The sequence below is a fragment of the Aquila chrysaetos genome, chromosome 4 (genome assembly GCF_900496995.4).
Source record: "Aquila chrysaetos chrysaetos chromosome 4, bAquChr1.4, whole genome shotgun sequence".
In the NCBI taxonomy this organism is placed as follows: domain Eukaryota; kingdom Metazoa; phylum Chordata; class Aves; order Accipitriformes; family Accipitridae; genus Aquila; species Aquila chrysaetos.
Genome location: NC_044007.1, coordinates 55,752,716 through 55,779,764, shown reverse-complemented (window position 1 = coordinate 55,779,764; position 27,049 = coordinate 55,752,716). Strand labels below are relative to the sequence as shown.

Genomic DNA, 27,049 nt, shown 5'->3' with positions numbered 1-27,049 from the left:
GTTGAAGTTTTTTCTAGGCTGCAATCCCCTTATCTTCTGTTTGCTAAAATTAAACTAGTCCCTTGATGTATTGCTCCACATTAGCTTTTCCAGTCTTCATTTGTATTAGTTCTGGTGATCCCAGACAAGTAACTTTTCCCAGTTAATAATTTGAGAATTTGACAGAGAACGTTTGTTTTGTAGGTTTCTCCCTATGATGATCACCCCTGCTATCCCTGTGGCTGTGACCCATTTGGCTCTCTGAGTTCTGACTGTGTTAAAGATGAGCACCATTCTGACTCACAGCTTGGTAAGGGAGCGGGAAGCGCCTTTTCTCTAAATTTCGAATCTGGCTATATTTCTGGATATTGAAGTTTGAGGGAACACTATCTACTTGTGAATGGCTGCCAGTTAGGTGACACTTCAAAACAATGGTAAATATTTAGAAAGGAGAGGTGAGGCATAACATACTCTTAAGATTTTAAGGTATGTCAGGTCCCTGAATGTGTTCTTGTGTGGGGATGGTGGACTCTTGACTATGTAAACGATGTGAAAGATTGAGATCTAATGCTGTTGTTTATGAACGCGGTTACAGCTGTCGCAAAATCCATTTTGCTGCAATTTCTGTGCCTCTGGTACTCTAAACATGAAAAATAGATGGTGATACTGTGACATTATGCCAAGTATCTCTGTGGAATATAACATGGAATGTAATAAAGAAGGAATGCCAAAGTACTTGCACCCTCTGAGACATCTTGAATCCAGGCTACTGCCTGCTCTTATTTATTTTTTTTCTCTATTTTTGCTTTTCAAGGGACTTGGCCAGGTCAGTGTCAATGCAGAGAAGGTTACACAGGAAAAAAATGTGATCGTTGTGCATTTGGGTATAGGGGCTATCCAAACTGCCTGCGTTGTAACTGTAGCCTGATTGGTAGCATTAATGAAGATCCATGCACAGAACCTTGTCTTTGCAAAGTGAGTATTAAACTATCATTTTTGCTTAAAATCGAATCTGTGGATTGATTTCTAAACTCCTTTTTAATAAGGGAAATTACTTCATTAACTGGAGAGATCACTTCTTTTATAGGAAGTAACCTGGTGTAACTGTACACCTGACAACCTAAAACTTAAAATTACTAACTATTCGCTGTATGGAAATATATGATAATTTATGTTGAATAGTTCTGTATGTTACTGATACACCATTTTCTAAAATAATGGGCCAGACTGACATTAAAATCAAATAATAACTGCTCATGTGAGTGTTAGGGAGAATCACAGAGAGAATGACAGTATGCTTAACTGGGTTTGGTTTCAGGGATGAGCTGATATTTCTCTTCAAAGTCACTGATTTCTTGTTATAAACACATCCTTTCTTTACATCTGCTTTGTGTGAAGAAACAGCATGCATTTGGAAAGAACTATTGGAAAAATTACATTAGATGTATGAATGAAATATGATTTAATTATTTGATTGCAAAATATAAACCATAAAAAATGTTAATAAAGAGAGAAGTTTTGCAGCCTTCTTTCTTTTATTTTTTTGGTAAATATCCAAACGCCTTGAAATATCTTGCAGCTGTAGATTCTGCTGAACTTTATAACAAAGCTGTGTGTTCAATATTTAAAGAAGTTACACTTAATTTTCTGAACCAAATGTTAGCTAGTAGTTTATGTATTTGTTGCCAAGTATGACAGTGAACAGGAGCCAAAAAAAAGTGGTTTGTTTGACAATTTTTCTGAAACTTCTTAGTCCTTTTGCATAATTTATCTGATCCAAAATATCAAACATACAAATAACTGAAGTCTGGGAGAAAGAAATAGCTCCAATGGACAATTTAAATATGAAAAAGGAGATATAACTGTTTCACCTGCTTTTGAGCTAGAGTAACACTATATCAGCCAATGCAGCTAACTGGTGAAAATTTTGGTATAAACTGGATGAGAAACTGTCCCCTTTCAGTGCTGTTGTAGGCATGAGCCTGCCATACAGAATTTTTGGGTTAGATCACTGAGAGTGTCACCAGTCAGCAGCCCACCTATAGAGGTGGAAGGAAGGAAGGAGAAAAGTTGTGTGCTCCAAATATCAAAGGAAGGAGACAAGATTTCTAAGCCTATGCAGTCTCTGTGAACACAGTAGTGCAAACTATTCCTTTTTATACTCTGAATTTCATAATATTTGGTCTTAGTGAAACACAGCTCTTGAGGTTGAGGTCTAGTCATTGGGTAAGATTTTTATTTTTTAATAAGAAATAAGTAATAATAAATAATAAAAATGTCTATTAATGTTACAGAAATAAAGTGAAATGTGTGATCCAAGTGCACCCTGAAGAATGAGAAATAAAAAAGCTGAAAAGAGCATACAAATACTATTTCTCTAAAAATCCAAGATTTTAAAATCTCTTTATCTGAGGAGGCCCTTTGCCCAAGTTTGGATATTAACAAGTAGAAAGCAGTCATCCTCAGCTTTAGAATCAGAGCTGGGGACCATAAACTTTTCATATGGTTTGCAAAAACAGTTTGTACTTTGCTTACAAAAGCACATAACCTAGCTGTTTAGAGAGGCCTTATGTAAGCTTGACATGCCAAACACTGGTCCAGAAGAAGAGTCAGTTGGTAGTGTTGCCACTAAAGGTCTCAGATTTCTCTCTGGTAGCTTGAAATTTACTCTGTGGGACCAAATCTGATGTAAGTCTGGAATCTGGAGTGATTCTTCTGGCTGAAGTGAAGTTACCCTGGTAACTGCTTCTGAAAGCAGAACTTGGTCCACAGGCTTTGTATTTCAAATTGCAATGCAGAGTTCATACAGGCCTCCTCAAAATAGTGACAGGTATGCTTCGCTGTATGCCCTGGAGTCCTGGTGTCCTAACCATAAGTATTAGGGAACTTGGCGGGGTGCTTTATAAAATTCTCTTTGCCTTTGTAATGGAGTTTTCCCATAGTGGAAACCAAAGGTTGAAATGGTGGAGTGTTGTGTGTCCGGGTCTTGTCCTGATATGAAGCTGGGACACAATTAGAATCTTGTTCCTGGCAGTGGTAAATGTTCTGTATCTTACTGTGTAGAAATACTCACGGAGATCTACAATTTACACAGCTTCGTGGGTATTTACCAAATATTTTCTCTACTGGTTTGCTTGTCAGCAGCAATTGTCTAAACTTTCTGAATAAATAACAACATATTGTTTGTACAAATTTTACAAGAAAAAAATTTGGTGCACTGTTTTGGATTCCCCCGCCCCTCAAATTCTACATTGAAAGAGGTATGTAGCAGTATGCTCTGAACTACCCAATTTGCATGGTAAGGAGGCAGCAGGCCAGTGAAAGGAGCTAAAGGAGGGGAGCACCTCTTCTTTTGGCCTAGGAGTTTCTGGACCTTAGCCCAGCGCATATTAGAATCATAGAATCGTTTAGCTGGAAAAGACCTTTAAGATCATCAGGTCCAACCATCAACCATGCCCACTAAACCATGTCCCTAAGCACCACATCTACATACCTTTTGAATACCTCCAGGGATGGTGACTCCACCACTTCCCTGGGCAGCCTCTTCCAATGCTTGACAACCCTTTTGGTGAAGAAATTTTTCCTAATATCCAATCTAAACCTTCCCCTGCCACAACTTGAGGCCATTTCCTCTCATCCTATCTCCAGCCACCTGACAGAAGAGACCAGCACCCACCTCACTACACCCTCCTTTCAGGTAGTTGTAGAGAGCGATAAGGTCTCCCCTCAGCCTCCTTTTCTCCAGGCTGAACAACCCCAGTCCCCTCAGCTGCTTCTCATAAAAGACTTGTGCTCTGGACTCTTCACCAGCTTTGTTGCCCTTCTCTGGACATGTTCTGGCACCTCAATGTCTTTCCTGTAGTGAGGGGCCCAAAACTGAACACAGTACTCGAGGTGCGGCCTCACCAGTGCCGAGTACAGGCACTGTACGATCACTTCCCTGCTCCTGCAGGAGGAAGAGCTGCCAGCTAGCCTAAGTGTATGTGGTGTTCCTCCAGGAAGAGGTGGAAGCAGTGGTAGGGATCACAGTGTAAGTATTAATAAATGGCTGAGGAACTGTTGTCTTGAAGCTGGGTGTGGTAGCTCCAGGAGCCTGGCCTTAAAGGTGAGCTATGCTGTTTATTTATAGACCATGTGGATTCAGTAAACATTGGATCTTTTCTGCAGAGCAATCTACAAATTCAAGCTATGAGAGAAGTAGACTGGCAAGCTGGCAGAAGCTTTTCAAACCCTGCCCGTGTGCTGAAATTTCACTGCAACAGAGCCCTTGCCAGGGCATGTTTAGCTTTTGATGGACCGGCAAATTCTGCCGAATTTTTCCAATTGCTTTTAGTTTTAAGCTTTGAGTCTTATTCAATGATCCTGCTGTGCTGAAATCTGTTTTCTTCTATAACCTTCTGAATGCTGTTATGCCTAAATCCCATCTAATCCACTGTATTTGTTACCATAATAATGCTGATGTGAAATGTATTATATGCCATTGACAGGAAAATGTAGAAGGTGAAAACTGTGACCTCTGTAAACCGGGATTCTACAATTTGCAAGAAAGAAATCCTCAGGGCTGCACAGAGTGTTTCTGCTTTGGGGTTTCTGATGTCTGTGACAGCCTAACATGGCCTATCAGTCAGGTATTTATATGTTATGTCCATGACCTAATATTCTTTCCTCAGGCAGCTGCAAAATGTACTCTATTTCTTTGGCATGTGCCCAAGTTAACTCCAAATTCTGGTGTGTGTCTTCTTACAGAGGAATGGATTTTCAGTGTCATTTGGCAGCTCTGAGGTATTCAGAATATCATCCCAGTGCAGGCTTTGGCCCCACTGGCTTGCAGTAATACCAGAAGCATTGGGTAGTGGAGGCTGCAATAATGCTCTGGAAAAATGCATTATTTCTGACCTTTTGCTGTTAAAGTTTCTTTGCATATTGAAGATATGAGCCCAAATCTGTTTCCTTGTTCTCATACCTAATGGGCAAGGCTAGAGTGACCTCTGGCAATATTGCCAATACTCTTTCTTGGAAAACAGAGTGATTATAAATACCACTGTCTTCTGAATAGACATTTCTTGAGTTAGGGGGCTTTGGGGACACTATTTTTCCACCAAATTCCTTCTGTATCTTTCCAGAGCTAGTAACACTTTAGTCCCCTGTTTTGTTCACCAATAAAAAGAGAGGAAAACACATCAAATTAACTGAAATTCTAAGATGCTTGCATAAAACTCTTTCAGTGAGAACAAAGTTCTCTCATCTTGCTCCCTCTTCTGGGATTCTGGATTTAACTTTCCTCCAGCTCAGTCCTGTCTATAAATGGGGACGATAGACCTCAAAGCTCTTGAAGTTCTGTAATTCTATCTCAGTGAAGTACGTAGGTATAATGCTAATTTTATTGGGAGGGTGAAAATCACACTCATATTTTTGTTCCTATCTAATAGAGAGGTGGAGACAATCCTAGTATGAAGTGGCATATTTGCATGTATTGGATGTCAGACTGGGCTAATGAAAGATCCATCAGTTCAAATTAATATCTAGGGAGGGGTTAAGTTTAGTGACTGCTTTCTCAGTGACACAAAGTCTGACTCCATTAACATTACTATTCTTTCTTACAGATATCAGACATGACTGGATGGCTTGTTACTGATCTCTATAATGCAAGGAGCGTGCAACCTCAGCGAAGCCAGTTTGATGGACCCCGTCAAATAAGTATTAACAACACTGAGGCTGTGAAAACATTGAAACATACTTACTACTGGTCAGCACCTGAGACGTATCTAGGAAATAAAGTAAGTTCCCAGCTACAGTCAAAACTCCTTCATAGTTCCTCTATTCTAATCATAACCTATTGCTCTAAATATATAGTTTCTGTAATTAAAAATTACACATAAACCCCAGTATTACCAGACTTCTCAATCTATCTCTGCTCTTGAAATCATAGTGTGCCTGGCCAGACATTCCCAGTACCCTCTTCATGCTCTTTGGGCTCATTCATCTCCCCACTTCCTTCTTTGCTTATCCTTGACACAATATAATCTCTTTTTTTCTCTTCACTGTTACTAACTTACATGTTCACATTTCCCGTACTCTTGGCTTCTATCCCAAAGCTTACACCCTTCACACCTTGTCCAATACAGTAGACAGGACCATTAAATTCCTCTTACCTGCCTTTTGGCCATCTCCCATTTCACATTTATTAGTTTCCAACCAGCTAGTCTTTAATTTTTGCCCTGGTTACTACCTAAAGCTCTAGGTCTTCCATTTTTTCCAGCAGAATCACAGATTAGTTGAGGTTGGAAGGGACCTCCTGGAGGTCATCTTGCCCAACCTCACTGCTCAAGCAGGGTCACCTGGAGCAGGTTGCCCAGCACCATGTCCAGAGAGCTTCTTCCACGTATCCCCAAGGATGGAGACTCTACAACCTCCCTGGGCAACCTGTGCCAGTGCTTGGTCATCCTCACAATAAAAAAGTGTTTCCTGATGTTCAGAGGTAACCTCCTGTGTTTCAGTTTGTGCCTATTGCCTCTTGTCCTGTCACTGGGCACCACTGGAAAGAGCCTGGCTCCATCCTCTTTGCACCCTTCCTTCAGGTGTTTGTATACATTGATGAGATCTTCTTGAGCCTTCTCTAGGCTGGACAGTCTTGGTACTCATTCTTTCCTAATATGAAAGATGCTCTAGGCTCTTAATCATCTTTGTGGCCCTTTTTTGGGCTCTTTCCAGGATGTCCATCTCTCTCTCTTGTACTGGGAAGCCCAGAACTGGACTCAGAACTCCAGCTGTGGCCTCGCCAGTGCTAAGTAGAAGGAACCTTGCAACCTCATCTTTAATTATTTTCAGTCCCTTCTCTTTGCCCATGCAGCCCCATTTCTTAGTATGGTGACACAGTAAATGAAAACAAGTCTCAGAAGTGTAACATTAAGGAGTAGTTTTGCACAGGGCAATACTTACTCAAATTCTGGTCTCTTATTTAATATAGGTCTAACTGTTGGTACCGCTCTTTAACTTACTTTGAAGTAGTCAGCAGCAGTTGTGGGGCTAAGGAGCCTGAAAGGTGGAATATGGAATGTGAATAACTCCAACATGCTGTGCTCCTTGGCTAGGATAGTAGTGTAAACCTCTGCTGTTTGTTGAAAGTCTTGTAGGTGATTTAACTGAATGAGGGCATTTACCTGAATCGCCTGTAGAGCCTTCAGCTAGCTTTCCCCACCTCTGAACAACAACAAGCCAGCACTTGTCCCTGTGCTGATACACACTGCGAGTTAAATTTTCGCTGGAAAGTGGTATTTGTAAGCCATGTACTCCTATAATTTGGACATTGTACTGTCCCGTGTCACTTCTTTGGTTGGAGGTTATCGTGTTGTTAAGACTTTTCTTTTTGTTATTTCAGCTCACAGCTTTTGGTGGAGACTTGAAGTATACGGTATCTTATGACGTTCCAATGGAGAGTGTGGACAGTGATATAGTATCTAGTGTGGATGTCATCATTCAGGTGGGGTTTTATTCAGCTTGTTACTATTCAGACATTATTAGGAATCTATGAAGGGGTTAAAAAAAGGAATATAAAATAGGATTTCTATAGTAGTTTTGTCAATTTTAAGTCCCTTTTTAAAAGTCACTACCAAGATTTTGTTACTACTCATTTCTCTGATTTTCTGATCCATTTGTCTGAAATTGTAGGTATATGTCCTAGTTTCAGCTGGGATAGAGTTAACTGTCTTCCTAGTAGCTGGTACGGTGCTATGTTTTGAGTTCAGTATGAGAAGAATGTTGATAACACTGATGTTTTCAGTTGCTGCTAGTAGTGTTTAGACTAATGTCAAGGATTTTTCAGCTTCTCATGCCCAGCCAGCGAGAAAGCTGGAGGGGCACAAGAAGTTGGCACAGGACACAGCCAGGGCAGCTGACCCAAACTGGCCAACAGGGTATTCCATACCATGTGACGTCCCATCTAGTATAGGAACTGGGAAGTGGGGGCGGGGAATCACCGCTGGGGGACTAGCTGGGTGCCGGTCCGGGTGGTGAGCAATTGCACTGCGCATCATTTGTACATTCCAATCCTTTCATTATTGCTGTTGTCATTTTATTAGTGTCATCATTATCATTATTTGTTTCTTCTTTTCTGTTCTATTAAACTGTTCTTATCTCAACCCGTGGGTTTTGCTTCTTTTTTCCCGATTTTCTCCTCCATCCCACTGGGTGGGGGGGGAGTGAGTGAGCGGCTGCGTGGTGCTTAGTTGCTGGCTGGGGTTAAACCACGACAGTATACAATACTAGTTTTAAATGTGTAAACAGGTAAAGTGTTCATTAGCAAATGTACAAAGCTTTGTTTACAAAAGAAACTACAATAAGCTGGAAGGACTTATATTTATGAAACAGATGAGTGTTCTTTTACTTACTTTTCTAGATTTATGTTGCAGTTAAAAAGTAAGGCTCTATATTGAATCCAGGCACCTCCAAAAAACCATTATTTTGTAATACATGCTTAACAGTAGAACAAGGGAGAAAAGAGATTCTGTTTTGTAGAGGAGTTTGATTTTTGAAATTTAATTCTTTTTCCAAAAGAAAATAAAGTATTTCTGAAGTCTCTGAACCAAAAGAGAATGGGATGGTAGTATTCCTGAAGCCATAGAAAATGCAGACCTTTTACTTACTATTTTTCTAGTACAAGAAATCTAATTTGATTGCCTCTTTTCTGTGTTATCTGGATGTATTTCTGACTCTAAATGTAACTGATAAATAAAATTTGCATGTAAATATGGAAAATATTTTCTCTGTCTTTGAATTTCAGGGTAATGGGCAGATTTTGAGTACAAGAGCAGCGGGCTTGTCATTACAGCCATATGAGGAGTACTCTAATGCAGTGAGATTTGTATCGGAGAATTTCGTAGACTTCAATACAAAAAAAGCTATAGACCGGGAAAGGTTGATGACTGTTCTGGTAAATGTGACCCATCTTCTGATCAGGGCCAACTACAATATTGCCAAAAAAGCTGTGTACAGGTGAGGGAGAGAAAATATTCAAGTTAGCCTATATACTTATATTATTTTTGTGCATATGAAACACTGTTCATAGTGGCAGTATTCCTAAAGTTTTACATTGATAATTTCTAGAAAAAAAAACCCATTTTTTATTGAATCTTCTCCAGGCTGATCTTGTCCCCAAAACACATTCATGTGAAATGTGTGGAAAAAAGGCATTTGGTTGTTTCAAAGATATCTGATAGCAGAAACATTGTTTTCTGCTTTAAAGGAATACTGCATAAAAGCCTTATTACAATGGCTGCTTTGTTAGAGGGAAATACCTCCGAAACTCTCAACAGTATGCTTATTTTGGTATGTGGCAAATAAATCCATCACTGACTATTGAAAACCTGCCAGTAAAGACATTGGCTGTAATTTCTTTTAATGTCTGTTTGTAGATGTTATGGATGCTCATCTCTAAGGGAGTGCTTAATAGGAAAATTGGGCTGGAATGGATTAACTGGTCATTCCATAGTCTCAAGTCAGCATTAGCAGTATTTGCATCAGACCTTACAGGTCTCTGTTTTACCTGTTCTCCAGGATACACATGAATAAAGTCTTGCCACTCTCAAGGGAATCAGTTCCAGTGCTTCATCATTTATTTACTTAATTCTCTTAGCCTCACCAATAGCCTTTCTTCCTCGTTCCCTAATTTGGTAGCATTTCCTGTTGATAACATTGGAGTGGATACCAGATTTGCTTTGTGCCCTTGAAGGTGGTGATATTTATGTCTATTTAGGGATAGTGTGTTCCTCTTTCTGGAATGTTTGTAAAGATTTATGTAAATCATTTTACCTCTGACTGAGAAGATTGCCTCTGCTGCAAAATCCCAGAATTGCAAAAGCAGTGATAAGACTATGATCATAGTCTTTTTACAGCAGACACTTGTGCCTGTTCCTCAGCTGTCACTGCCAGGGAGCAGCACTCAGCAGTGTTACTCCCCTAGAAGCAAGCTATCCTGTTCAAAATCAAGTTTGGGGAAACAAGTGATGTGATGTTTTCATGCTTGATTTTAGGCTGGACTATGTGACCCTGGATACTGCAAGTGCAAATGTTATAGATCTTTCTTCAGCATCAGATGTGGAATTCTGTGAATGTCCTCAAGGTTACACAGGAATATCCTGTGAGGTAACATCTTACAGTGTTTTATGTATGCAAAATTATCTCCTATATGAAAGGATCTAGGTTTTAAAAGCAGGCTGCCTTTAATTATACTGCCATAAAAGTGTATGTTCTGTGGTGAAATGCTGTCTATTATACTGTACACAATGCTGTAGATATCTTCTTCTAGGTACACTAAATGGGATTTTAAACTTATTTCTTGAATTCTGTTTGGTGGCACTAAAAGATGATGAAACACTTTAGAACATCAGTGTTGCAGAGGGAGCAGCTGTAAAAGCTCTGTGAAGCTCTTTTGAGCTTACCTTACTAATTTTTACATTTTACAGCACTCTTTCTGGATCTGAATCGTGTACAGTTTATTTCTGTTTTATGTCATTAGGTTTATGGAGGTAATAAGGAATCTTAGCAGGGAGGAATGCTAGCCTTTGGAAGATCCCACAAGAGTCAAATGTGTCATGCAAGGTGGTGTCTTATATATCTGTGAATAGAAGATTAGGGAGGGAGAGCACCATCTGCAGAATAGCAGGAATTATTTTGACAAATAATTTCAGTATGAAACCTTGTGCCATAGCATTGTTAATGATTCTGCAGAGGAGATAGAACATCTGTTTTTTATTGTCCCATAATAAAGAACTTCACATATTCAACTGCACAAAACGTAACTTATGTACCTCCAGGGGACAAAGGGCTGAATCAAAGTTTTATGGAGTTAATTCTTATCCCCTTTATCCAGTCCAAATAAAAAACAACCACCAGAAAAGAGCTGCAGTGATATCAATAGAGTTGAAAGAGCATTCAGTTACCACAATGTGAATGAGTCAGATGGTGGGTGCTCAGAAGTGGGCTCTTTGAAAACGTTTTGATGTGTACTTTTAACACGTAATGCTACTGCTTTTTTCCCCTCGTTTCTTTTCAGTCCTGTCTCCCTGGGTACTACCGTGTGGATGGAATCCTCTTTGGAGGTATTTGTCAACCCTGCAAATGCAATGGGCATGCGACTGAGTGTGATATTCATGGTGTTTGCTTTGTAAGTCATCCTTCAAAGTGTTTGTGTTTTAAGCATCTATTTAGGAATTAGAGCATTTTGGCTGTGGGAGACAAATTTACAGTGCATGTAAATTTCAAGCTATGGGTACGAACTGTTTATTGTTCTTGCTTTTCATTGTTTACTTCAGAATATATACAGGTGGCTGGCTCCATTAAAGTGTTCTCCAATAGAGGGTTTGTTTCAGTTTGTCATTTCAAGTGGGGAATAATCACAACTAAAATAAAAATGTCACCATATACTGGCTGATAAAAACCTTAACTTTGCTTGCTGCAGGTGACAATAAAACTTTTTCTGAAAGGAACAAAATTAAGCAGTATTTTGGGTGAATATCTGTTTTTGGATATATGTGCATTTTCCATGACTGACATCAGTGGAAATTACACATTACATTCTGAAGAGAGAATTTAGCTCTCAGATCTCTTCTGAAACTTAAAGGTCACAAATAAAATGGCTACACCAGTAAGAAATATACAAGAAGTTTGTTACTGCAAACATGTGCAATATGCAAAATATGTTTTAAGTTTGTGTATAAGTAACGTGGCTGGTTTCATGGTGTAAAGTATATTAGAAAATGTAGGAAAGAAACAATTAGGATTTGTTGTTACAACTCAGAAAACCCCCCACTTATTTTCAAAGTTCTACTCTGTTCTTCATGGCTGTCTCCTTGAATGTTATACTGCATGCAGACTCCTGCAGGGATCCCTCAGGGGCTGAAAAACCATCAAGAGTAAATATGAAAAGATTTTTTCCGTGTTTCATAGGCTTGTCAACACAACACGACAGGACCTTTCTGTGATCGGTGCTTGCCTGGCTTCTATGGAAGTCCATCCCAAGGAACTTCTGAGGACTGCCAGCCTTGTGCATGTCCTCTGAGTTCTGCTGCAAACAAGTAAGCTGCTTATGTGAGATTTTCTTTTGCATCTTCAGCAAAATCAGAAAGTGGGATAAAGAAAAAATGTCGTGAAACCTGAAGGAGGGAGAGAAGGATTTTTTTCTTCCTCTTCATTTGAGCGTATCTCGTGGCAACATTGTTTCTCCAGGTAGGCAAATGTATAGAGTAAGGTAAGACAGGCTGAGTGAACTGGTGCAATTTGTAGGTGAAGGCTGAAAGTAGTACTTTGACCTATCCTTGACCTTGGCAGCAAAATCACTGTTATCTTTCATGTTGTTTCAGAAAACAACAGAAGGACAGAAGTGTTGCATGTGAAAAAGAGGAGCTCGGTACAGAAATTGGACAAATTTGCTAGAAAGAGGGCCAGGTTTTTAGGAAGTTTTAAAATCTTCCTTTCCTTTAAAAGAAAAAAAACCTCAAGAAGAGTTTTTGAAAATTATAACTTTATTTCGACATATTGTAATGTTTAAAGCATTGATGTTAATCTAGAAAAATTTGCAATTACATGGTTATATAGATAGGTGCATGGACCTGAAGGGTGAATATTGAATGTTTGTAGAAGTCTTGCGATTCTCTGTATTGATACTGACTGCCATAAATATTGTTGATAGTTTCAGTCCTACTTGCCAGCTGAGTGAAGGAGGTGGAATTGTCTGTGACAAATGTCTTCCAGGCTATACTGGTTCTCAGTGTGAAAGGTATGTACAGTAGCTTTGGGTAAAATACATATCATTGCCATCACTAATTGTTCATCATCCTACCCGCCTTGAATTGTACAGAACATTTCTAATAAAATTCTCCTTCCCATTTTGTCTTTGCTTGTAACACAGAGACACTTTAGATAAAAAATTTAATGGGAAATACTCCCTTGGGTGGGTAGAGTGTTTGACGTGACTGCATTCCAGCTGATAAAGTTTTTAATCTCTGGTGCAGGTGTGCTAATGGTTACTATGGAAATCCACTCATGCCTGGACAGTCATGTGCTCCTTGTGAATGCAATGGCAATGTAAACCCTCAAGAGGATGGCCAATGTGATGCTGTCACAGGACAATGCCTGAAATGTCTGGGGAATACAGCAGGTCACCACTGTGAAAAGTGTGCTGATGGGTATTATGGGGATGCAGTGACTGAGAAAAGCTGTCATGGTAAGCTGTTATTATTACTCTCAAAATTTAAAGAACACAAAAATGTGGTGTACATGTAGCATAATGGATGGGGAGATACGCACCTTTGCTGAAAGAGTTAACCTTCAAGTTGTGAGTTGGCAAGTGCAGGTTGAAAACTATGGAGTTGGGCTAGCCTGATGAAGGAGTGTATTATGCTAGGGTCTGACACTTTGTTTTCGTGAACTGTCTTGCTTAATGCTGACCCACCACTGACCTGCTGTAGACATTTCCTACTTCTGAATGTTACTCATAGCGCTGGGAGAAACAAACTTCTCAAGTGTATCTATTTGCAGAGGTTTCTTTTTTTTTATCTTTTAGCCCAAATGTGTAGTACAGGTATTACTGTAGTATATTGACATCTATGGCATATAAACAGGTGAAACACACATTATATACCAAATTTGGAATTCTGTGTAATAATGAATGCATATAGATAGACATTAATATTTTTTTTTTAATTTGGTTTCTTTTTGTCTAAACATAAGCCTGTGCGTGCCATGTGAATGGTTCCCTTTCGAGTACTTGTCATCATGAGACAGGCTTCTGTCACTGCAAATTAAATGTGATCGGAGAAAGATGTGATAAGTGCTTGGTAAGCAAATATTTACCTGGTCCTAATACCTACATTTTCTTGTATCTTGGTCTTCCTAGCAGCAAATATATTCAGGGGAGAGGGGACCTGTTGCTGGACCGGAGACCAAAAGTTTGTCTGCACAGGCTTTTGCAGTTGCAGATTGCTCTGCCTGTGCTCTTTGCAGATGTGAAGCTATGTAGTTGACTCAGCACCCTTCTGAATAGAGCTGTTCAGGCTAGTGCTGCGCTCATGTTGGCTTACCAAAAAAACAAACCAAACACTGCTAACAGACCTGAAGGGATCTTAGCACCGTGCTTCTGCAAAATGAAGTCTGAGTTGGGAATATCTGAAGAATGTGGTTGATGATAATAAATACATAATGGCTCAATGCCAAAAAAGGATTCAGCTAAAAGACAGGCCTGTTATAAGAACAAGCAGATATTCACTGGTGATACAAAACAGCAGTTTCCATCCTTTGCTACATTTAGAACTGCCTCAGAGACCAGAGCAGGAAATCTGTGCCAGTTACTGCCCTTGTGCCAGCCCAGCTGAATGCTTTTCAATCCACATGTACCATAGGTCGCTGACCTGCTCTGTTCTGGTCTTTCATTTACATTCACAGAAACCTGTGCCTGATCAGCATAGCCTACCCTCACCTCATGGAAGCCTTTAAATTAAAATAAACTCAGACTTTAAAACATAAAGTCTCACTGATGAGATTAGAGGACCACAAAGGCATTTCAGTCTTCGCTTTTCCACCCAAATGCATACTTGCCTATAGCTGGTAACAATGAATAGATAAGGCCAGGGAGCCCTCCCACAGCAGTCACACAGTGCTGACAGTATTTGTGCAGGTCAGACAGCAGGGAGAGTAAAGAAGAGAAAATAAGAGCATACATTGTATTGTTTTCAAAAATTTATGAAAGGTAGCTTAAATGTATTTACTTCCTGTCCAACAGAATGGTTATTATGGCCTACGTACTGGGCTTGGCTGCATTCCCTGCAACTGCAGTCAATTTGGCTCAGTCTCCAAGGACTGCAATCATCAGGGGCATTGTCACTGTGTACCAGGAGTGGCTGGAGAAAAGTGTGATCGTTGTGCTCATGGCTTCCATGCATTCCAGGACGGTGGCTGCACACGTAAGCTCTAATGCATGATCCTTTCAGGGTTTGTCTGGAATTTCTTTCAGCAATATATTTTATGTTAAACTCTGGCAAAGGTCAGTTGTTTTGATGACTATATGGAAAAATCTGTAGAATCGTCTCCTAATACTTTAAGCAAGGGAACAAAACATTTCTTTGATTGCTTATTATGTGGTTCCTTGTAAAAGGTGGTGATTATGAAATAACAACTCATAACAACTCATAAAGGTTGCATGAGAGAAATACTACATCCTCAATAGCTCCTTTGTCTCTCTCTCTCTCTCTCTCTCTCTCTCTCTCTCTCTCTTTTTTTTTACAAAACCCTTCAGTCCTTTGGAGAGAATAGAAACTTCTTTTTTTCTGCAATTGTAAAAGAGCTACTACTCTTATGGATTTTTACCTTGATTTTTCATTTAATTCTTAAAAATATGTTTTATACTTTGATAAGGTGTCATTGACTATTTTCCCATCATCACCTGGGTGTGTACAATTTTTAGTCATGATACAGAGAAAATGTTAATCCAAATGAGAACATGCCATCAAAAAACCTAATTTATCATGTTAATAAGATGCACTTTTCAACACAGTATAGCTAAAGGAATGCCTACCTTTTCTCCAACCTAACAAAAATGTTTTTTTCATGCCTCAAATAGTATAGTCATATGAAATCTGTAGTGAGATTATGTGATAGGATTATGTTTTGGAACATACATACTGTGTTTTTACTAAGAATCAAAGATCCCTTAGGTACTTTTAACCATTTCAGTCTAGAAAATTTTGTAAATGTTATTGATACAATTAATAAAACCACTTTTCTGAACTTCTGCTTTTTAGCAATAATAGTATTGCATTTCTTAAATAGACAAGTGCTTCCTGCAGCAGTTAGTTATTATAAAAATAGTTATCCATCCCTATTATTCACTAAGCAATTCTTGAAAAGTACTAATTCCTGAGATCAATCCTTTCACCTGCTTGAGAACATTATCATATGTCTTGATGCATTTTGTATCCTCTATAATAGAATTTTTTTCCTGCACATTTACTCTTCTCTGCAATAATTTTGTTTGGCTTTGTTGATTCCCCTGTGGAAATGCAGCACTGCTTTTTAAGCCACCAAACAGGCTATGTCAAGAAGCAATTATGGGCTTTCAATAAAAAGATGAAATGTCACTGTGGTCATAATTTGTTTCTCAGTGATTAGGGATGGCAAGGAGTTCCTAGTGGAATGTGTAAACTGTACTGCATAATTAAGAAAAGTAAGAATATCAGTGGTCTTGGAGCTTCTTCTCTGTAGCTAAAGCAAGGTTAAAGTTAATCATAAAGTCCTACTTCTCTTGCAGCCTGTGACTGTGCTCATACTCAGAACAACTGTAATGCTGATTCTGGCCAATGCATCTGTCCCCCTCACACTCGGGGTCCAAAATGTGAACTCTGTGAAGAAAATCACTGGGGACTGTCTCCTAAACTTGGCTGCAAGGTATGGTAGGCTGGCTGAAAAGCCATGGCTGTTAAAAGCAATTCACCTTATACTAATGTCAGAATTGGACTCTTGTTTTGAGAATTTCGATCTTTATTTTCTGTCTCAAAGTGTTAGTCTAACTTGCTCACATTAAAAAAGAAAATTAAAAAAAAATCAGACTGTAAAATGTTTATTGAGGAACCTTTTAAGTAAGCTGTCTTTGACAATACTGATCAGAATGCCTATTCTGGATAGGTGCATAGATCATATTAATTTTGAAGTGTGTGTTCTTTTAATTGCTTAAATAGTGATACTAAAACAGATTTATAGCAACAGTTGGCAACAAGGAACATTAGTTTCTGTGCTGATCAAGAAGTGATGATATTAAGGTTTTAAGAGCAATGAAATCTAGCTTATCTTGAAAGTCACTGCATGCTTTTTTTTTTTTTCTGAATATTTACAATTAAAATGGCATAAGGTAGTCAATGTTTCATGAATGGAAAATGGTAACTGCCATTATCTCAGCTTAATATTTATGATTAAACAGTAAAATGCCAACTCAGTGCAAATCGAAGGAGTAGCAACCATTTACCCAATTAGGTTCATGCAGTAAATTCCTGACAGATATGGCATTGGGCCAATCTTTATTCTATAAACGTTGAGATTTTAGGAAGCCTCAGAATTACATGAATGTAATGTGTAATTTCAATGGAGAAACCACAAAAATAATCAACTTGACAAGGTCTGTCATTATATGCAGTAAGTACTTAACAAGTACAAGTATCAGCCAAATTGTTTTTTCTCTCTTTAATTTTTTAGACTAAGGATGATAAGATAGTCCTATAATATGTCTTCAGAGTTTACCATCTTAGTGGTTTATAGCAACTTACTTGGCAGCTGGTCTTTAAACCGTCAGCTTACCATCTTTGTCAGCTACCAGTAACTGTCATTCTTACCATTCTTACCTGCAAATACAATGTGTTAGTCCCTGTGCCTTTCCCTTGAAGTGTTCCTTTCATAGGGTGATTCCACAGCACTTGCCAATCATCAAGTTTCACTAAATATGCAACTGCTCACTTTTGCTAAGTTGTTTAGCATTCCTTTTGGTTACAGCATCACAGTAATTAACAAGAATTACTCTAAGATATTTTAGTTACTTTCTTGATGCAACAAACAATACTGTGATCTCCAGGTAACAGTCCCGAGAGAGGCTCCCCTGTGCTGAATAGTCAGCTGTGGCAGGTTGAGACCTGGTGCAATGTCTGCTGGCAAACCCTGGAAAGGCTCTTGCATGCACTTTATATGGATGAAATGGGGGAGATGCTATCAGAAACCCAGCTGGTCTGGTTTTGCAACACAAACTGCATTAGTGGGATACTTCATCTGGCTCCGTTTCTTGCAGTTTTCTTGGTATTCAGCATCCCTTTCTGGGTGCAGTGATGGAGCAGAGCTGTAGTCATGGTTTGCTTACAACCCTTTTCAAGTGTGCTGCAGCACGGTTAATTGTACCTTAGAGTCCTTGCGTATCTTTATCACATATAGATAGAGAGTGAAGTACGTGTAAATTATTTCTATTATTATGATTCTTAAAATAGGGTTTGATGTTAAGAGCTGTAGACCTTTAATGGTAGCTGGGAGCCAAAGTTGTCAACTTGTTTGGTCATAAAGTGTATTGGACTAGGCAGTGTAGTACCTAGTGCTTGCAACTAGAGTAAAAACTGCTTAATACAAAGAGTACTAATGGTGAGCAGCAATCTTGTGAAGAATGCTAAAGGATAAATAGTGACGCTAATAGATTTTGTGGGTCTTTGTGTAGAGTGCTTTACAAAGTAAGGCTTTTCATCTCAAAGGGAGATGATGAGGAAAGAAGACTCGGGGAAAATGCTCTCAGGTGATGATAGATGGAATGTACTTTTTGCCTGCACTGTTAGAAATAACCACAGAGCAAAATTGGACTTGTTAAGTAACCACAGATAAGAAATTAAGACTGAAGATTAGATCCAGTCTACTTCAAAAAAGAATGACAAATTAAGTACATCCACTTTGCATATTTGTAATATGGTTCATATTACTGATTACGTAATGAAGGATGGGCTCTTCTGGGGAACAGTATTGCTTTGGTACTGAGCTGCAGTGCATGCTGAGCTTCCCACCCTTGGATGCAATGAGATTCTTGGTTCCTCATCAAATAGTAAATGAATCTGGAGCAAGATGTAGACCCTGTTAATACTTCTTGGAATCTTAAAAGAATGTCAGTGTTACAATTTTTCTTTCCATCATATTTATAAAATTACTGTACTTGCAGATTTATTTCATCCAACATTTATATAACATTTTAATTTACTTGCTGCACTCTTTAAATAAAGTCTTTTGGATATTTTCTTTTCTAGAACAAGGTTCCTTCAACTCCTTTGATTCTCAACCTAGATTTGGGAATCAACAAAGCTTCTTACTTTTTGCCATCCACTGTTTACTGGAAATGCAGTTCTTTGTTCAAATACAAACCCAACAACCCCATTTCTATGTGGAAGTTCTTCCCTTTTATTATTGTATAGTAATTGTTGACAAACACTGAGTTTTAAGGGCCACTCTAAATTTACTGTACTGTTTCTGTTGTAACAAAATTGTTTTTAATGATCTGCTGTTTATGAACATTTCTTCTTTTCATCTAAGGCTTGCAACTGTAGCAACACTGGTTCAGCCAGTCTCCAGTGTGATGTATTGACAGGTCAATGCCAGTGCAAAGTTGAATTTGGAGGACAAGACTGTTCCAGGTGTGCATTAGGCTACAGGGACTACCCGGACTGTGTTGCCTGTGACTGTGATTTGAGCGGAACTGAAGCAGAGATGTGTGATGACACTGAAGGACTTTGTGGTTGTGAAGAAGAAACTGGCACCTGTACCTGCAAGGTACTGAAGTATTCAGACCCTTTTGGGACAGCATTGAGGTTTTCTGGACACTTATTACATAAAGTCATGGAGGGTGTAGGGCTGAAAGGACTTCAAAAGGCAGTCTGCATCTGTTTTAAGACATTTCCAAGTACACCTAAATCGCACCTAAAGGATTTTCTGTGCTAGTGCTAAACAGGTCTTATTAGTCAGCAGGGTTAAAAACTGTGAGATGGTGTTCCCCAGTGTGGACTGACACAACACAGCTGTAGGCAGAAGAGATAGCAACATTACCAACATGGCATTGTTATTTCTGTTCTCAGAAATTCCTGTCATAATACTAGACAGTTTGTCTCTCCTACCTCCCATTGTTTTGTTTTACGTAGCCAGGTAATTTTATTTCCAGTTTGTGGTCATAAAATTATTGTGGCACAGTACTGTAGTTCTCTTTTAGACAGAATTCATGGAATTTGATGTGGATATGTGTTAAGAAGTCAGGATCAAGACCCATTGTATGCCCAGTCACAAAAAGTCATTTCTACCTGACTAATGCTGACTCCTGGATAAGTTTGCAAAACAGCCACTGTATATCTGATAGAAAAAATGGCTGGTGTCTTTCTAGTCTTGTACAGGATTTGCCATATTTCACAACTCTGGTCTCACTGCAGTCCTAGATTCAAATAGATTGCATTTGCTCAATGTAGGATCCATGTGTTTACTCTGTATTAAGTGAATTTCTGTAACAACATCATTCTTGTAATACATTCAGAGTCCTGTTTTTCATTAATTAATATTGTAAGGTAGAAAGGAATGAGGATGCATTTGTCTTGCTTTTCCTTTTGGTCCTAGATTTCTGCCTGCCTCCTTTTGAATAGGACAAAGCACTGGCCATGAGTTCTGGGGCAAAATTTTTTAAAATCTTGGTAGATATATGAGAATGGTGCTAGTGACTTCAGTGTCACTATATTTCTCTGTATGATGTAAATGTCTTCTGATGCCAAGAACAATGCTGTATGAACCTTTTTTAATTGTACAATTTTTATGTATTTTATTTATCCCACTGGGTTTTTTTCTACAGTTGCATTTTGCCTTGCAAATAGTTCCAGGAATAATAATTCATAACTCATATGCATTATTTCTTAGTTGCTATTTAAAAGTGGGTATTTTTCCTCAGTACACATAGAACATTGGAGAAGATCCAGCCGTAACAGATAAGTACTCTGATGCAATGAGCAATACAGAGAAAATGTTTCTACCTCAAGCTAGGGAAAACTTTCTTCACAGATTATGAATGCTTTGCTGCAACAGTTCCAAGTGCAGGTCACATTAATTGATATCATCTTGATGTTTCTGAGCAGACAATCTCTGATAAAAAGGTTGTTTTTTTCTTAATTGAAAAGCATAAATTCCCTACATGGTGTTTTGGCAATGAATTATTTCATTCTCTGTGTAGAGATAGATAGACAGCACTTCTACAGCTTCTTCCATCCTAGATGTGAAAGTATTTTAAACAACTAATTAAATGTTAGAAGACTCCAGTGAAAAAGCTATTGTATTCTTATCCTCATTATACAAATGGAAAAAATGAAATACAGAGAAGTATTTTCAGCTCATACACACATGTTTTTGTTAGGTTTGGGAACAGCAGATTGATTCAGATGATATAGCCTGCTCTTTTGAAAATCCAGATGATAATGATAGGAAGAAACCAATAAATACAAAATGGAGAATCTCAACATTTTTTAAAATGTGGTTATGTTGAAAGTTCAGATTTGTTTCCTATGCTATAACCAAAGGCAGTGCTCAAGAATAACTCGCGTATATTGCTAGTAGTGAAGTCTGAATTGACATTCTTGTATCAAAAAAAGAAAATATTAAATACAGAGATTTAGTAGTATAGATTTTTCTGAAAAGGTGGGAATCTGTTCCTGAAAGACTGAGTGATAGAAAACAACTTAATTCAAGGCAACAAATGTACGCCTTCATAGGTCTCTCTCCAATCTTCTGGTTAAAGGTGCCAGTGAGCACTGACTGTAGTTTTGGGTGTTTCTTCAAGTAGGACTTCCCAGTTGGGATTAAGTGCAAAAACAGATGCTTGGGAATAGGTTCTCTGATTTGTATTGATACTGAGCAGTTTCTTTGGCTCTGAGAGCCCATTTTCCAGATGGGGAAAAAAACCCAACAAAACCCCACCCAAGATTTTTCTGTCTTAAATGGAAATGTATAGCTGCTAATTTTTACTAGAAGTTCAAATACTTGAGTTTAGCTTGAATGTTCTGTGGGTTTTGGCGTTTTGGTTTTTTCTGGGTTTTTTGTGTTTTTTTTTTTTAAAACAAACATCACTGGAAAATAATGAAAAAAAGATGTACTGCATAGTAAAAAAGAATAGATATAATAATTGAATTCCTGTTATGTAGTTTACATAGCAACTAGTTTTTCTTCCAAAAAGAACCATCTTTCATTCAGCTAGCAAAGTAAAATGACTATGCTGTTATGTGTGTTTGGTTTTTTTTTTCCCGTTTTTTTTTGTTGTTGTTTTGTTTTTTTTTTTTTTTAATTTCCTCCAGGAAAATGTATTTGGTCTACAGTGCAGTGAGTGTAAACCTGGAACTTTTGCTCTGTCTGCTAACAATGCACTAGGTTGTACTCCGTGCTTCTGTTTTGGGATGTCTACATTTTGTTCGGAACTAGAAGATCATGTGAGAATTCCTGTAAGTGACGTGACATAAATATACAGACACAGTTTGGTGTTATCCTCATGTTAGGTACCACACTGGTGTGCCTAAGGTTGCATACATTTCATGAATCAGGCTGAATGTAATTGGCTAGCTTACGGAGGCAGTGGCATATGGCAGAACAAAAAAGAAAGCAAATGGCAAGCAGTCATGGTCTTATTTCTGAAACCTTGTGTTTCACTCTTTGCTTCTTAAAAAAATAAATATCAAACAAGTTTCCCAATTTTTTGGTTTGGGCTTTTATTACTCTAAGATGTACTATTGACTATCTCAAAGCAGCTAAAACTGTTAACAGTATATTACACTGAGATAGAATATTTTTGTTGAATGAATCTTTTGCTCTTTGCATTGCAGATAACCTTAATTCCAGATCAGTCCATTCTGCATGTAGTAGCTCAAAGTAACCTGACTGGAACAGTGGAAGGAGTATTTTCGCAATTTCCTGATGTTTTACTGGATGCTGCCATAGTCAGAAAATACTTAAATACAGAAACATTTTACTGGAGGTTACCAGAGCAGTTTCAGGGAGACCAGGTAAGATCATTAAATAATTAGAATGTTTTGTAGGTAATTTCTTTATTGTCTAATAGTCACTCCTTTATTGTATAATAGTCACTTTATCTTGATAACTTTTTTCTGTTAGTTCTACTCTTGTATGTCATACTATTATAAATATTCAGTGACTGCACTTATTTATAGCAAGCACAAACAATATGTTCATTACCCTTTCCTAATGAGATTTTTCTTGACCCTGTAAATCGGTAACACCCATATTTGATTACCATGTTACTCTTTAGAGATCGTATGGGGGGAAAGAGTGATGTGTTCAATTTTACTTTAGATACCTGAAAGAGTTTTCAACCTTGACGCTAGATTCAGTATATAGATCATGGAATCTCTGTTGCTTAGGACTTAAATGAAAATTGAGTGCACACCTTGAAAGGGCCTAAAAGAAGAAACTGAGACTGCTTTTTAGAAATATGCATTTAACCTTGGTGCAAAAACTACTGAGTTTAAGCCAATTTTCATGTTTTATTGCCAATTCTTCAAAGAACTGACAGTTTTCAAGTCTTCCGATGATGTTAAAATATTTTCAGCTAGTAGCCCTAACCTTGGAATAAATAAAAGTAATATTTTTTTATCCAAACAGCTCATGGCCTATGGAGGGAAGCTGAGATATACTGTTGCTTTTTATGCTTTGGATGGCTTTGGAACCTCGAATTTTGAGCCACAAATTCTAATGAGAGGAGGTCACACCAGCAAGTTGGTCATCTATGTAGATATCCCTTCTCCAGAAAATGGAGTAAGAACTGACAAGGAAGTAGAAATGAAGGAGGTAAGCCAAAACATTGGTGTGGAAATATTTCCTTTCTTCTATGAGCTTTTACAGAAAAGCTCTATATATTTAATACAAAAAAAGTGTAACTGATTTCAAATAGGTTGGTAAATAGAGCGCTTGGATTAAAATGCATCTATTTTAGGGGAAAAAATGGCTGGGAACATTGTGCTATAGCAACAAATAACACTTTAACACTGTTTCCTCTCTTGGAAGTGCTGAAGGTGTTGCTGCAGCAAGCTTTTCAAACACAGATTTCAGTAATAAATGACAGGCAGCCAGGTATTTTCACACTCAGGCAGTCTCATAATTTTGTAGCATGTATGTTACACTCAGAGCCCAGGAGCATCATATTGGGATGTGAATCAGCCTAGCAGGAGCAGTAAGCTGCAGTACTGCCCACTGGACAATTTCAGAGGAAGTAATGATGACCTCCTTTGGTCTTTGGGACTCTCTGCTGACTGGGGCTGAGGTGAGGTCTAGTCTTTCTTTTTGACAGGAGGTAGGACACAACAGCAGCTGTTTCTAACTGCACATATAATGAGTGCTGTGAAGTCCTGGTCTTTTGGCTGTCTGGGTTCTCCAGATCTAGCCAGAAAAGCTGTGCCATGCAGGCCTGGACTGCTTTCCTGTAGAAACTGGTCATGGAAGTTGAGTGCAGGGAAGGAGAAGAGAAATGATATAAAACCACATCTTGTTCCTAACAGGGAGCAAGATTTTGGATTTTCTGGGACCTAGAGTTTAGACATAGTCACAGTGACTGCTTTTCTGAAAGAACATGTAAGGAGGAACAGAGCATTACCTTGAAGTGAGCTTAAACACTCATGGTTTTAATAATGTGTTATGTTTCCTTAGGATTCTTGGAAGTATTTTAACTCTGTGTCTGATGAGCCTGTCTTACGTTCTGACTTCATGTCTGTGCTAAGCAATGTTGAATATGTCCTTATCAAGGCAGCTTATGGTCAAGGATTACAGCAAAGCAGGTAAAGCAATCTCTGATTGCATTTACTTATTATATTGCATTTATTCTAATGTAACCTAGAAATAGTCCCAACTGAGCTATACAGTAAAGATTTAACTCAAATTAGAGAAATTTCCAATTCCCTACTTATAACTTCTGTTCTTCCTCTAAGAAAGCATTTATGACCTTTAACGGCAGCAGAATCTCTCTTTAATTCTTTCTGTGAAACACTAAATGTCTCTGTTGCTTTCATAGAAAAGCCCCTAAAGAAGCACAGAGCCTTACAGGCTGATGCAGTGTTCTGCAGGATGGGTGATACAGTTAGATGTTCTCTAAATTATTTCTTGCCCATCTTATTTTTATGTGAATTGAAATTTTAGGTTTTTTTCAATTGAAACACATGGTCCCCTGAGTTCTTGGGTTTGTACCAATCTAGGTCTCTACTCTAGCTTTATGCACTCTGAGCAGTGGTAGTAAAATATTCTGACCTCAGAATGGTAGCATTTTACTGCTATTTTGAACAGAACTAGGTTACTAATGAGAGGGAGGAGATGGGATATGGTCATTGCATCTGTCAGTTTGGAAACTAGCAAGGCAAGCAGAGATGCATCTAATGAAAACCCAGTATCTGTACATCTGCACAGCTGTGAAGAATTGTGGTTCCACCTGCAGATTTGGGATTATTTTTGATTCACATGCCCTCAACTGTCTTTGTTAGCTCTGTCCAAAAATCTGTGGGACAAAACAGATGTATTTCTGTCTAGTGTTTCTGCAACAGAAATACATATTCTTGCATGGTGGGTTTGTCAAGTTTTGCAGACCAATGGGAATCAACCTGTATTAATTTGAAGTACTTCTGATTTGTTTATTGTACATCCTGAAATCCCGTAAATAAGTAAAGAATCTTCAGATTTTATTGAGATATTTGCATGGGCAAAAGGGGATCATGGGAGACTATGTATTGTAGCCCTGACCTTGAAGCATAAAAATGTTTGGATCTCAGTCTTGGCGCTAGGACTTCTCTAGATGTTCATGGTCTCTTCTGCATATATCTTGTAGAATTGCAAATATCTCAATGGAAATTGCAGTGAAGTTTGAAGAAATGCATCTAGGCAGAGCTAAAGCTCATCTCGTAGAGCAATGTAAATGTCCTGCTGGTTATGCTGGATTGTCCTGTCAGGTACAGAATCCTTGAATCCTTTTTGTGTGTCTAATAGTGAGATAATAAAAAAGATTATTTAAATGGCTTTTAAAATTGTAACTGTTGATAGCTGTGATCATATTTTTTTTTTATTTTACTCCCCTTACAAATAGAGCTGTGCTCCAGGATACTACAGGGGAGAGCATATAGAACTCAGTGTAAAAGAGCCTCACACTCTGATAGCACCTTGTGTGCCATGTCAGTGCAACAACCATAGTGAAACCTGTGATCCTGAAACTGGAAAGTGCTTGGTATGTACAATTATACATTTTTCTATTGGTTTCAGCATACAATGGCAGTAACCTATGAAAGGAGTTTTTGTGAGAAGTATATGGCTGTACTATTTGGATAAATTATAATTTCCCCCCCAACTCCGAAAACTGGAAAATCTGAGTAGTATTTCCCTTAGGGTCCATTCAGTAAAATTATCAAGCTTTTTGGACACTAACATGTTAAAAATCATTAATTATTTTAGTTTTAATTTTACTTTAAAAATAACTCATGTAGCAGTTCAGTTTATCTGGTTTTTTGTGAGACTTTTTGGGCTTCTGTCCTTGGTCTGGCCAAGGTCTGCTTAGTCACACAAAAAAGAAGTGAAGGAAGCAGTAAGCCATACCATGCAACAGACTAGGTCAAAGTAAAATTCTTTGTGTCTCAGGAAGAGTCTCCTCTGGGCAGCTTTAAGTAAGGCTTTTTTAACTCCCAGAGACTCAAGTAGTATAAGGATATGCCTCAACTAAGTTAATTGCTCACTTCTCTCACTTTATACCAGAGGTTGCAAACAGGGGCCACATCTGACTAACACATTGCCTCTCTCTTGTGGGCTAACAGCCCTGTCAACAGCAAATTCTCAGCTAACCAAATAAGGCACATACCAGTTCTCTGATATGGCTCAATATTCTTTCCTAAAGTTTTTTTCAGTTGCTTTATTTTTCCAATGGTGAGTTGGTTAGTTCAAAGTCAACTTCTGCTGAATTCATTCTTGAAGTCAGTTTTTAAAGTGAGTTTCCTTAGTCCTTCAGGCTTTTGTAAACCATTCTTTTGCTTTCGGGTTTGTCTTAAAGTATGTATCTCATGAGGAAGAACTGTGGTACTCATTTCTACAAGGCCGAAACACATAGATCTTTCACACTAGTGAACATGAATCTTTCTTCCTCTCAGCTTCTCGTTGCAGGGGTGGCAAGTAATCTATATGTTGAGATTACTGCTTAGACATTTCTGGCTGAATAGTGTAGGCAGCAGAGATGGTTTTCACCTCTGACTTCTGCTCCCATACAATAGGAGGCTTCATTGCTACTGCTTACTGTCTTCAACTAGCATCTAAAATATACACACTCGCAAGAATATGAATTAAAAAAAAGGAAAAAAGAAAAAAAGGGGGGGAAAAAAGGAGAAACTGAATTTTATTCACTTAAGGGACTAGTCAGTTAAATTATGTTTATAATACCAATGTAGCGTTTTAATATTAATAGCACTGGCTGTTGATCGGTACTGTTGACAAATTAAATGTAGTGTCTGTGAATCCTAACTGT

The 27,049-nt window shown here is 38.3% G+C and overlaps 1 protein-coding gene across 3 annotated transcripts in view; it reads left to right on the top strand.

Moving 5' to 3' along the window:
- Positions 1–27,049, top strand: part of LAMA1 (laminin subunit alpha 1) — a 110,009-nt gene that overhangs the window by 42,452 nt on the left and 40,508 nt on the right. For all 3 annotated transcript variants that reach the window (XR_003922993.1, XM_030011515.1, XM_030011516.1), the window contains exons 9-29: positions 184–289; positions 794–954; positions 4,467–4,607; positions 5,583–5,756; positions 7,358–7,459; positions 8,759–8,970; positions 10,008–10,119; positions 11,030–11,140; positions 11,923–12,050; positions 12,665–12,751; positions 12,987–13,198; positions 13,705–13,811; positions 14,753–14,933; positions 16,277–16,413; positions 19,069–19,305; positions 21,852–21,995; positions 22,374–22,553; positions 23,170–23,355; positions 24,211–24,338; positions 25,376–25,496; positions 25,631–25,768. Coding sequence is in view for 2 of the 3 variants with exons in the window: in XM_030011515.1 (XP_029867375.1) it covers positions 184–289; positions 794–954; positions 4,467–4,607; positions 5,583–5,756; positions 7,358–7,459; positions 8,759–8,970; positions 10,008–10,119; positions 11,030–11,140; positions 11,923–12,050; positions 12,665–12,751; positions 12,987–13,198; positions 13,705–13,811; positions 14,753–14,933; positions 16,277–16,413; positions 19,069–19,305; positions 21,852–21,995; positions 22,374–22,553; positions 23,170–23,355; positions 24,211–24,338; positions 25,376–25,496; positions 25,631–25,768 (3,105 nt within the window). In the remaining variant the exon portion in view is untranslated. The remainder of the gene's footprint in view (positions 1–183; positions 290–793; positions 955–4,466; positions 4,608–5,582; positions 5,757–7,357; positions 7,460–8,758; positions 8,971–10,007; positions 10,120–11,029; positions 11,141–11,922; positions 12,051–12,664; positions 12,752–12,986; positions 13,199–13,704; positions 13,812–14,752; positions 14,934–16,276; positions 16,414–19,068; positions 19,306–21,851; positions 21,996–22,373; positions 22,554–23,169; positions 23,356–24,210; positions 24,339–25,375; positions 25,497–25,630; positions 25,769–27,049) is intronic.